The sequence below is a fragment of the Pocillopora damicornis genome, chromosome 11 (assembly GCF_964200805.1).
Source record: "Pocillopora damicornis chromosome 11, jaPocDami1.2, whole genome shotgun sequence".
NCBI lineage: Eukaryota > Metazoa > Cnidaria > Anthozoa > Scleractinia > Pocilloporidae > Pocillopora > Pocillopora damicornis.
In genome coordinates, this window is record NC_142680.1 from 11,833,025 (window position 1) to 11,844,725 (window position 11,701).

General features: G+C 37.3%; 3 protein-coding genes across 10 annotated transcripts in view; 1 reads left to right on the forward strand and 2 right to left on the reverse strand.

Annotated features, from left to right (window-relative positions):
* The window catches only part of LOC149037552 (endoplasmic reticulum metallopeptidase 1-like), a 130,787-nt gene that overhangs the window by 72,603 nt on the left and 46,483 nt on the right, over positions 1–11,701 (reverse strand). For 2 of the 6 annotated variants that reach the window (XR_016181175.1, XR_016181176.1), the window contains exons 4-7: positions 3,850–4,088; positions 2,367–2,798; positions 1,598–1,744; positions 585–778 (exon numbers count right to left, since the gene is read on the reverse strand). The exons of 3 other annotated variants lie outside the window; for them this stretch is intronic. Coding sequence is in view for 1 of the 3 variants with exons in the window: in XM_089187761.1 (XP_089043887.1) it covers positions 461–778; positions 1,598–1,744; positions 2,367–2,798; positions 3,850–4,088 (1,136 nt within the window). In the remaining 2 variants the exon portion in view is untranslated. Of the gene's footprint in view, positions 1–316; positions 779–1,597; positions 1,745–2,366; positions 2,799–3,849; positions 4,089–11,701 lie in introns of those variants that run through there. One more of the 6 variants, XM_089187761.1, reaches the window with a different exon arrangement.
* On the reverse strand, positions 4,567–9,345 carry LOC149037557 (uncharacterized). Of its 3 annotated transcripts, XR_016181181.1 has the most exons (4): positions 8,089–9,339; positions 7,097–7,441; positions 5,268–5,441; positions 4,567–4,590 (listed from the first exon to the last, which is right to left on the reverse strand). XR_016181181.1 is itself a non-coding variant. In XM_089187790.1 (3 exons), the coding sequence occupies exons 1-3, from the start codon at positions 9,283–9,285 to the stop codon at positions 5,394–5,396; spliced, it is 1,590 nt and encodes a 529-aa protein (XP_089043916.1). In that variant the 5' UTR covers positions 9,286–9,339; the 3' UTR covers positions 5,267–5,393. The 3 variants fall into 3 exon arrangements, 2 of the variants coding, with proteins under 2 accessions (XP_089043916.1, XP_089043915.1); XM_089187790.1 differs by lacking the exon at positions 4,567–4,590 and having other exon boundaries at positions 5,267–5,441; XM_089187789.1 differs by lacking the exons at positions 4,567–4,590; positions 5,268–5,441 and having other exon boundaries at positions 6,209–7,441; positions 8,089–9,345.
* LOC149037558 (intraflagellar transport protein 25 homolog) lies at positions 9,401–10,818 on the forward strand. Its single transcript, XM_089187842.1, has 2 exons — positions 9,401–9,583; positions 10,554–10,818. Exons 1-2 carry the CDS (start codon positions 9,492–9,494, stop codon positions 10,684–10,686), a joined length of 225 nt encoding a protein of 74 aa, XP_089043968.1. The 5' UTR covers positions 9,401–9,491; the 3' UTR covers positions 10,687–10,818.

The window sequence follows — 11,701 nt, forward strand, 5'->3', positions numbered from 1 at the left end:
AGTAATATTAAATGTTCAGAATAGTAATCAAATAAATTCAGAGTTGGGTTCATGCAGGATTCTTTTTCTATAATTGGGTTCTAAGGAACAATTATCACAAATCACCCAGTACATGTCACAAACTAAATGCTATAAGGATGTCGGAGTAACAGTGAAAGAAAAAAGTGTGATGGCTCATGGTACCTATTGTTTATTGTAGCTTTGTTATCAAGTAGCCATGAAAGTGCTCCTTAAACATTCAAGGATAGGTGAGCAAAATAAATAAATCACATATGTCATGAAAGGAAGATCAACACTTAATAGATAACACATGGTCCCCATTTCTTAGCCAGTTGATTAATTAGGCACACAGAGCTAATGATTTCCTAGAATAATTCTTTGCCATTTTCTACTGACCCCTCCCATTCCAGAGTTAAAGCAAAGCTGTGTATTTTCTGCCCAACTTGTCTAACGTATTAATTTAGCAAAGCCTGACAGCTTGTATTCTATTCCATACTTTTCTTCGATGAAATTCCAGTGAATTGGCCATGCAATGAATAACCAGAGACCAATCGAAGAACATTGAATGAGCAAGTACCACATACCGCACGAGATGCCTCAATGGCAGGTAATAAGGAAAACCTCCATAAACTCCGTCCTGAGGTGCAGGCAAAGCCTTTTTAAACATGGGTATATCACTGAATGGCTGTATGCCAAGATAGTCTAGTGGAGTGATCCAGGCACCTGCATCTTGTTGAACCACTTCACCAGCATTATTGTAAAATGTTCTTGATGTGTGCTGCATGTAGAAAAAATGTTGATGAGAGGATTAACTGAAAAACATCTTTTGGATGGCATCAATGGTGTGAACATACCCACTATTTAATGGTCTAATAAATGGTTGTGAAAATGTGCACTCCAGTGTGAATTTAGAACCCTCCAAAAAATAATAATCCATGCTGAAGGCTTGAATAATTAAAATGCAAGCATGCACAGTGTCAGGGCTTTGCAACTTGCATTTTCAGCAAATCCTGGTTGGGGAAGTTGAGACATGTTTCAAAAGAAAAGGCTTCAACTTTGTTTGAAGTTGTTTCAGGTCATTGTAAGAATAAAGGAAATGATCATCGCTTAAGGAAGTTCTTGATTATCAAACAAATTCTCCTTGTCAGTACTATGGGAAATGCAAAGAGATCTGGTGCAAAGGGTTAAACTTTTTATATGAGAACCTCTGATCTGAATACAATTTTTGTCTGTTCATTCTGCTCACTTCAATCTGGAGACTAGCATACTATTTGTTTGTTCACATTGTCTTGTTACCACCAAAATTGGCTAAAACAGTTACCGGTAAATTGGACAAAACATACAAATTAACTGAATAGGTTCAACTGGTAAAAGTGGTCAAATCAGCTGAGTAGGTTAAACTAAACAAATTGCACAGATATGCTAGATTTGTTTCAGTGGTTAAAATAGTCAAACAAGCTGATTTGCTTCCCCTAGAAAAAATGCAAAAACTAGCTGAATTAGTTCAACTAGTTAAAATAGTTCAATTAGCTGAAACAGTTGGTACAATCCTGCAGGAAAATGATTGAATGAATTGATTGAATGAGTTTCTTCTTACCTGAAAGAACACCCTTTTAGGGCACTGATTGATGGCTGAGTAAGGAAATGACAGTCCAGAGAGCGATATAACCATTCCTACAGTGGTAACAAACAGAAGAAATATGGCCGGAAGCTTGAGGTTTCCCAGAACATACACAGTGCTAACCTAAAAAAAAAAGGTACATTTAAATAGAAGCATATGAGAACTTTGTGGGAGATGTGTTGGCCAAATGGTTAGCTTGCTGAACTCTGGCTTGATAGGAGGTCTGGCTTTGAGACCTGGCCAGGTCATTGGGTTGTGTTATTGAGCAAAAAACATAACACTTTCTTAGTGCCTCTCTTTCTCTCTCACTCTCCATCCAGGGCTCAGTTGTTCAAAGCTGGGTTAAGATAACCCAGGGTTAGTGTGAAATCTGATTTCAGATCATTCAGGAGATTTCTTTTGTCTACAATTTGATGTTGAATGCTCTAAAAAGTATAGAGAAAATTATCCCAAAAAAAGGCTTTTAAACAAGGGAATAAAGAAACCAAGAATAAAATGTAAACCTACACTGTATGTTAGCACTAATCACCTTTCAAACAATTGGGCCCAGAATTAAGAGAAGGTACCAACCAAGTTTGTCAGGGAAGCCTGATAAAATTCTGGGGGGGTTATCCTTGTGATGGACTGGCATCACATTCAGGGGGGTTGCTTGGCTCAAGTACAAACTTTCCCTTAATTATCTTCTTATCAGAATTTTAACAGTATTTAATCAGCAAATTGATCGAATTTCACTGAGCACACTCACCATATAAGAAGTCAACAGCACAACTCCAAAGGCACACAGGACACTTATAAAGACATCTGGGGGTGTTTGTGTTCCAGCTCGACCCATAATAGGCATAAAGACGTCAAACATAGCAAATGTCAAATACATACAAAACTGAACAGGTACTAGTGTAGCTAAGAGATACATAAACAAAAATGCTCCAACATTTTCATGACTTGTCTTTGCAGTTAATACATTATCCCATATAACAACTCGTATAATCAGTGGAAAGATGATGAAGAGCAATGGTAAATGTGCTGAAGCCAGGCGATAATATGACATTATCAACATGACTATTGTCCAGACAAGGAAAGCAGCATAAAATGTTTCTACTTCTTTCTTCACAAGTTGGTTAGATATCCTTTCCTTGAGAGGAATGTTGTCTTCTCTCTTCTCTGACACAGCTTTTTCCTGAGGAAAAAACATTGAAAACACTATCTTTTGGTAAATGTAATTTCCATCTTCATTTTTGGATCTGTGACTAGTCCTCAATAAATTTATAAGATTTTTGAAGCTGATGCTGAGATGCAGTATGGCAAAGTATCCCACAACAAGAAAAAAGATGCAGTCCAGACTTAAAGTGGTAGGAAATGCTTATGCATAGCCCATTGTTGTTGGTTTTTTTGCTTGATTTGACTTTTAACCTGTTCCGCTTCACTGGAAGCATAACAAGTGTGCATAGCCACTGTTCTCCCTTATTTCAAGTAAAACAGGTATGTTAAATTTTCAGACCAATCCTTTAAAATGTTGAATTTTCCAGAATATCAAGTGATTTTAGGCGGTAACAAGAGGTGCTACTAGTGATGAATTTTACCAGTTACTGCCTGAAAAGGAGGACACCACATAGCTCAGTGCTACAAATTCTGCCAAAAGAAACTGAAAGCAGAGTTCAAAATGAAAATATAAATTTCGGTTCTTTGTTCTTTTCATATGTTGTTCTTTGTTCTTTTTTCTTGGTTCTTTTCATATGTTGAACAATCAAACCAATGGATTAAGACATTGATAAATCTTTAACCTGACAAAATAAAATTCACTTTCAATGGAGACAAATAATGAGATTCAAATGAGTGACTTGAGATGACCAGTTCACCACAAGTACATTATGCAGACCAAAAAGGAGGCAAAACAATATTAACTTTTCTGTTGACCCATTAACCCCTTAGAGAGACTAGCATCTCATTTCTCCCCATGCTGTCCAGGTGTTTCAAAATGTATTGAAGTCCGCATTAGAAGCAGCAAAAGTATGTGAGTGGGAAAAGTTGATTAAAAGGCCAAAAGGTAATTATTTTGACCAGAGTAACCAGGGACATGTTATTAAGTATGTGGTGAAACTCTGGCAGTCAACAGCTTGTCTTGAAGTCCCTGACTGCCACCCCCAGATCAAATATATTGGTCATAAGAAGAAAGGAAATTGTCAAATTTTCTTTGCTTGTCACTAAATTGACAATTAAATTGTGTCTACCTTTGCCACAATAGACTTCTTAATGAGAAAATGAACCAAACCAATGCCCAGTAGAGATGGTGCTGTGTATAATGCCAAGAGTAGATAGGGTCGGCAGTACCAAGTTAGTGAGCGACCTGAGTATGTCAGAAGGACACCTACAGTCACAGAAAATGATGTTCCAACTATCCATGAAAGTAATAGGATGAACAGAGAGATGATAAGGTCTCCTATACCAGATGTGAGTCTTAATACTTTGCCTGATGAAAAACAACAGTAAAAAAGAGTGTTAAGGCTTTCAGTTGCAGTGTACTTTAAGATCCACAATCTTGTAAAAATTGTATGAAACCCCTCATCTATGCCATTTTTCCAATAACAGTAGGAAACTGGCTTAACAGAAAATTGAAAATGTTGACAATATTATCAACATGTATGGAAACAATGAACAGAATATAAAAGCTTGCCAGTCCCAAAAATGACCTAATCATATTTTACGAAATGCTCTAAAAGAGTTGATAAAAAAAAAGACAAACAAAAAAAAACACCCATTGTTACCTTGTTTATTTTGTGTAGCTTTGATTTTTTTTTTGACCACAAAACTTTGGTTAATTCACACATGGAAAAGAAGATGTACTCAGGTCAGTTCTAAGGCCTATGCTTTCATAGCTCATTTTTAGCTCAAAATTTAGAAAATGTAGAATGTTAATAATAGATATCTACTTGTAGATTATCCCTTACCCTCCTCAAAGATGGTTCTCTTTGCTGGAAAATGAAGGAATTTTTTCATAAGACAAAGAACTACCACAAAAGCTGATGTCAGATTTATCACCAAACCAATTCTTTCAGGATAATGTACCACGAAAATTCCCAGGAAGTCGAAAAACACCATGGAACCATGACGATACTCTCCAGGGTCAGCCAGAAATGGTGAATTAACTATGCTCTTGACCAAAGCCAGTATGTTATCACCAGCACGCTGGATAGAGCCTTTAGTAACAGCAGCTGGTGTATCGTAATTTGTGTGATAAACATAACCATTGGCAATAAAGGCAAGGTCGATTCCTACACATCAGAAAATTATTAGTATACTAACCAGATTGGTTCAATGCAAAAGAGATTTTCACTAAGATTACAATCAATCAGCCAATAAGGTAATCAGTGAGTAATGAATTGATCAAATACTAACCAGTCATTCAGTCAGTTAAGGAGCATTTCATTCATTCATTCAGTTGGTCAGTCAGTAAGTCAATCATACAATCAGTCAGTCAGTCAGTCATTCAATCAGTCAGTCAATCTGTCAGTAAGTTGTTCAGTAAGCCAGCCATCAAGTTGTTTATTCACTCATTCATTCAAACAATCAGTCAATAAGTCATTTATTCACTTAGTCAGTCATTCAGTCATTCAATAAGTCTCTAGGTGTCAGTCTATAATTCAGATACCTGGTACTTAGCCAAAGTCCCTGTAAATCCTGAAATCAGTGTCACTCGGTATGATTCCACTCTGAAAGACATCTTGGCCCAGAGCTTGTGCACAGGGGTGTGGGGCTACCTCTGAATATGTCTTGATCAGCCAAAGATGTTCAGGACCTGCCTGAAATAACACTTCCCTTCCACCTGGATTGAAAAGATAAATCAACTAAAATCAACCAAAATAATAACATAATTACAGGAGTATAAGTAAGTAAACAAAAATTGTCAAGAAAGTCTAATGAAATGCTGGGGCTAACCTGTATTATGGACCATTGTGAAATAATTTAGGTGAATTTTGTGGAGTCTCTAGGCACAGTGGCACACCATGCCTTGCTTTATCCTTTCCTAGCTTCCCCTTTTTTTCTTGCTTTTGCCTCATGCCCTTGCATGGCTTATGCACTGCTCACACTTGTTTTCATTTTTATATCAAAAGATTGCTCAAATATCTCTTCCAAACATTCCTGAATTGTAGAAATCTGTCATAAATTTTAAGTGTTCATTTGAACACAGTTCATCTAGATTGTTCGACACATATTATTACAACTGTAACATATCCTGCTAAAATGGCAATTTTAAACATTTTATGTCCCTGTCAAAGGACAGTCAGTGGAAAAAGTTTCAAGCCTAACTCTTCTACTTGCCTCTAAACCAAGGCAAATAGTTGCGTCATTTTTCCATTCTTCCAAATTTTGCCACTTCATTGTACTGTTGATATGGCTTCACACGTAAGCCCATGAGAATCCATGATGCACGCAAACATTTTATAATTCTGTAACATGTAAGGCCACATTAAACTGCCACTCTCTTAGTGACCATTTTCCCATTATTACCAAAGCCACTGAATACATAACTTTCATTTTTCCTTTTCACATTTTGATTTTCTTCCCCTTCTAGGAAAGTTTGAACGTTACTGTCTGTAAGCGATAGGGATTTTTCGGTTTTTTTAGCAGCCTTAATCTGAGGAAATTCTGAGTGGTGTAAAAGGCAAGTAACATGTAAGCAGCTGATTAACGATATCAAACACTCGTGAAAATGCATAATGTTGCAACTGGAACTACTGGACGCATGGAGATCTTTTGGGGTGTCTACTTTAACTGTGCCAAACAATGTTGATCTTACTATAAATTTAGTAAATGGCACTTCTTGTTATGTAACTAGTTAATACAACTGTAACCTCACCTTTTTTTTCCTCCTTCACTTCAAAATGTTTCAACTTGGTAATTGATTGGCCAAGTCAAGGAAAATTAAAAAGAGCTTAATTCTCATCTCGAGTTCCTTACCCTGTACATTCTAACTAGTGTCAATATTCTCCACACTGTTGCCCTTACATTTGGTACTGACAAGGAGAATTTGTTTGACAATCACGAACTACTTAAATTGGTGATTATTTGCTACATTCTGATAACCTTTACATTTGAATCAAGGTTGATACTGTAACGAGAAATTAGAAGTAAATCACTCTTAGGGGTTTAAGGTTAAAGTTCATCTTTGAACACTTCCTGAAGGAAGTTTAATCTCTTTATACCAGTTGAAAATCGTGCAAAAATATGAGAGTGGCTACAAACAAATGTTAAACTTTTGCTACATGAGAGAGCTCATACAATGTACTGTAAAACAAAAACTTGCAGATTAATATAACCAATAGTTTACATGATGACATACATGTATTAAAACACAGCATTACCAGCAATACTTCAATACTTCCATTCTTCTGTCAGGCTTGTTTCACATGATCTAATCGTTTAAGTTAAGTCAAAGTTTACTACATTTATTTCACCAGTCGTGCAAAACACAAATACCTCAATCAGTGGAATATCTTTCTCACAACAACGATATTGGTCCACAACTACCAACAGATTGTACCACTGGCTTGAAAAACATCCTTTGTTGTAACTGTCAGATGCTTGCTTGTCAGCAAATTCCTCTGAAGACAAAGTTTCTATAAATTCAAGGACTTTCTCTTGTATTTGCCAGTCAAGGGTCACTCCAAGAGCTGGTGAGATCAGTAACCAGGCAACAGGAGAGTGCTCCTTTAACACATTGTCATTGTCAACGTTGTGAGATGTCAGTTCTTGTTGAAAATGAACTATGAATTCCTTAAGGTCCAAACTCACTGCACTTGATGAAAGGGGGTACTTCTTGTCCTACATAGATAAACAAATTCTAAGCACTGAATTAAAGTACTTTATGAAATTACAGCATTTCTAGCTTCAATATCATGGAAATTTTGATAAATATATGTTAACAACTTAGCTACAGTTACTGAGATATATCATCCAATTTCATGAGCCCACTGGGAACCATTGCAAGACAAGCTGACAAAAGATGTCTGGCTTTAGCTATGCTACTGCAAAACGTCCACAGCCACACACAAAGACGAAATACATGCACTTCCCCACAACCTTCACGACAAGTTCCAGACAATTTTATATCTGGACCGGTTGGAAAGCCTGATTGAGAACTCACTAGGAACAAAAGGTTACTAATAGATTGCAGGAAAAATCATCCTAGAACTGGATGAAACACAAAGTTACTAATGCTTAGACTACATGACAAATCTGCCAAATTTTTATGAGTCAATTTTCAAACATAGACACATTTTTGTAGAAGGCAGAATCATTCAACAAAACAGGCAGGAGTCTCCACACAACCCTGACTGAACACTGACAAGAGACACTGACCATCATTTTAACTAGAAACCTGTTCTATATTTAACCTGAGTCTAGTGCAACCAATTCGTTTATGTTAGTTCATCAAAGCGACCAACCTTCTAGTTACTAGAATAAATTACCTTTAACTGATATTCAGATTCATCATGACAGCATCCCTTCAATCCATACACAGCTCCTGAGATATAATCATACATTCCTACCACCTCACTAGCAACCACTGACACTATTGTATCCTGGTTGCCATACAGAATGGAAATCTTCCCACACAGATCAATTTCACTGTGTTCAGCATTTTTTGAATGTTCCTCATCAGTGCAGAGAATGGACATCACTGTCTCCAAGTTCAGATTTACGGTAAAAGTATTTGAAACTGGCCTTTGGCTGTAAATGCCATCCTTAACCAGAGTCAAAGGCTTTATTTGCAGCTCTGTCTCAAGCAATCTCTCTAAAAATTTCTTTTTGCCAACAAAATCACCCTCCTCAATGTTATATGCTAGAGGTGGGGTCGAATCCTTGAGGTTTGAAATATTTTTGCTGTTTAGCCACCAATCACCATTACAGACCAAATCGCTTTGCAAACTTTCTCTGCCATATGTACCATTAACATCCACCTTGGTTTCCAACTCACTTAGTACATTGCAAGTTGGACTTAACTTTGATTCTCTGTCAAAATAATTTGAGACAATACAATGTTCAGACTCTGAAGATTTCATGTCACTATCCCAGTGGGATGCTCTTATCGATTTACTTAATTTGCTATTAACAAAAGTCTCATTGGAAACATTTGCTTCTTCACAGCTAGATTGCTGGAGGATACCTCTGTTTTGTGGTTCTGCTTCCACACAACAAACATTGTTTCGAGAAGAATCAGCACTTCTTGTAAAAGAGGTCTTGTATAAAGATTGTGTTTTAACTAGTCTTGAAAGTTCAATATTTTCCGCACTCTGTCGCTCGTTTGCTTCTCGTACTTTATGTTTTGAAGTTACGCGATGTAATTCAAATTCCGGAAGAACTGAAGAACATGATTGTTCAGGTGCTCTTCGCGATTCCATTCGTGAGTCTTCTCTTGATTCCAAATGATGAGCGGGTGGATAACATTCTCTTCTCGCACAATTCCACATGAAATTCCACATCATGGTCCCAAGATGATGACATTGTGGAATAGAAGAAGGCCCGATTTGGGGAATATGGAAGGGCCGCAGTAGTTTCTTGGTTGCATCCCTGTCAAATGAACTGACGTCCTCGTTATAACCTTGACTATTACGCTTTACATCCGGGAATGCAGCAGAAAATTGTTTCGTATTTAGTGGAAACATTTCTTATCAATGCCAGCATCAATTTCTGCATAGAACGTCCGCCATCTTGAACATGAGTATGCTACTTGTCAGCAATTAAAACCAAGCTGCGCATATTCAGCATAGAGCTCGGCCCAGTGTTCTCCGGGGCAATCGATTTTGAAATGCTTTGAACCCCTCACTTGCGAGATAGAGGGTTTTCCTCCTTAGAAAATAGCACTAAAAACATGTTTGACGTGGCTTTAAGTAGTGCTGGAGCAACTATTGCCCTTGCGACATCATTTGATGAAAATCATTCACCAGAAAATATCATTGATGGGTAAGTATTTTACGTTCGGTGAAGATCTTGCCAAACATTTCAAATTTCGAACAAGCAAAGTTAATTGAGGTTTTGATAAGGACAATTAAGATATTTCAAGACCACTTCCAATTTATCTGAAACCCAGTAATGCTATGCTTTTTGGAATTGCTATGACCTAATCATTCTACATGTACTATCGTGAACATTTTTGCGATAGTAGTTGTCATGGTAACCCGTGGCCCTCTTGAATGTGCATGATCTGTTTATTCTTAAAAAGCAAGATTTAAGGAAAGAAAGGTATGAGGAGTAACGCAATATTTGCAGATGCTTGCTTTTATCTGTACTTGGTAATGTCACACAAAAGTTGAAAACTACGTTAGCACCCTGCAAACTCAAACTCCAAAGGGAAACAGAAAATGGTTTAATTTAGCTGATATCTAATGACAGGGTACAATTTCCACACAGCTCCATACTACATTATGCATTCAGTTCTTGGATAGAGAAAACAATGACTAAAACTATACACTGCCATTGGGAAAACAGATTTGTTTTACAACAGTATGGGGCTGTGTGGAAATTTTACCAATGACAGAAAAAGTTAGGGTCAAATCCAGGGAAAATTGGATCTTCTTTGAGTTAGTTTGGGTTTCAAGTTAGCAGGGTTTTACTTTATTATAGTACATTTCAGTAATAAGTAAATGGAAAACTCTAAGGCAAAGGTTGATGAATGATACCTTTAAGATCATGAGCCGTCAATTGTTTATGGCTAAAAAGCTTGTTTAGAATCAACTCAAGTTCCCATCTAGAAGTCTTACAGCCAAAGTGAGAGGTCATGTGAAGCAGCTTAAATTATATATAGTCACACTCTTGCATTTTCAAACAAGGGTCTTTGTAATCTGCGAGTCTCAAATTTTACCATCTGTGACTCCTGTGGCTGCATCCTGATCAGCCAAAACAGAACTAATTGTCTTTTTATTTTGCTCCATAGAAGCCTTGATACTTTCTGGCCAACAACTGGAATGTTTCCTCAAGAATTCATCATCACCTTCACTGCATTAATGAGCATTGGAAATATAAAATTCCTATCTTCAAATGGTGAGGATGATGGTGGAAGATCTTGAAATTGTGTTTAGTGTAATGTAACATGGGCATTATCAATTTAATGGTTTTTGAGTTTTTTTTTTTATCATAACAAAATATATCTATGTTAGCGAGTGGAATGGTATGTTGCTTGCACCAATCAGATCCCTGCATTAGGGTATGTTATGTATCTCACATCAATCAGATTGCTGCATTGGGGTTTATATCTTACACCAATCATATCACAACATTTGGGAAGACGTCTAGAGTCTGGCGGTCTGCAGACGATGCAGAGCCACTCGCCCTCCGGGGCAGTCTTAAGTCCCTCGCAGCTTATGTGCAACCATTCCTCGCACAACTCGCACTGTACCATGTCGTCCCAACCCTCGGGCATTGAACAATAACAAAATAAATTAGTGTCACAATTTTGTCTCTTATTAAATTTAGCGGTGTTCCACTATCGCGGAAAAGGTTCAAAAACGACCTTTCTCGAAACATTAAACTAAATCCTTGCGCATTTTACCTTGGTCAAGAGGGTCATTTCCAGCTTTCAGTTCGTATGCATTGGGGATACGCATATTTTCAATTAAAAACATACTTTAGTACGCACTGAAACGTAAAGTATTATCTATTTCTACTAGTGTGTTAAGGATGATGTTGTCACTCGGTTTTGTTGGGGGTCCAAATCTAGGGGGGTCCAAATCCGCTAGGACACCGGACCTACATGGGAATAATTTACTGATTACCCTTTTTCTTGTCAAAAACAGCGTGAAGGGACGGGTGGAGGGAAATCGAGATACCAACCTCCGAAGGATGTCTATGATACACACTGCGACGCTGGTATCGATTATCTCTCGAAGTCTTCCATATTAAATATGGGTATTACGTCCAAGCGTGAGCTGCGCGAGGCAGTAAAAATCAACAAACCCGTAAAATGAACTCGGAGTTAATTAGAAAAAAACTACGAACGAACTGTTCAAATATGTCCTTTAAAAGAAAATTGCGTTGTATATGATACAAGATTAGGTGTTTTTCTTTCTTCTGTGTATATCTAGA

What these genes read in the sequence shown, in the direction of transcription:
- LOC149037557 (XM_089187789.1), bottom strand. Translation starts at nt 9,285, where the DNA reads ATGTTTCCACTAAATACGAAACAATTTTCTGCTGCATTCCCGGATGTA. An exon ending in AATCTGAATATCAGTTAAAG is followed by an intron (nt 7,442 to 8,088) that starts GTAATTTATTCT and finishes TTATCTATGTAG; the next exon opens with GACAAGAAGTACCCCCTTTC.
- LOC149037558 (XM_089187842.1), top strand. Translation starts at nt 9,492, where the DNA reads ATGTTTGACGTGGCTTTAAGTAGTGCTGGAGCAACTATTGCCCTTGCG. An exon ending in CCAGAAAATATCATTGATGG is followed by an intron (nt 9,584 to 10,553) that starts GTAAGTATTTTA and finishes TTTGCTCCATAG; the next exon opens with AAGCCTTGATACTTTCTGGC.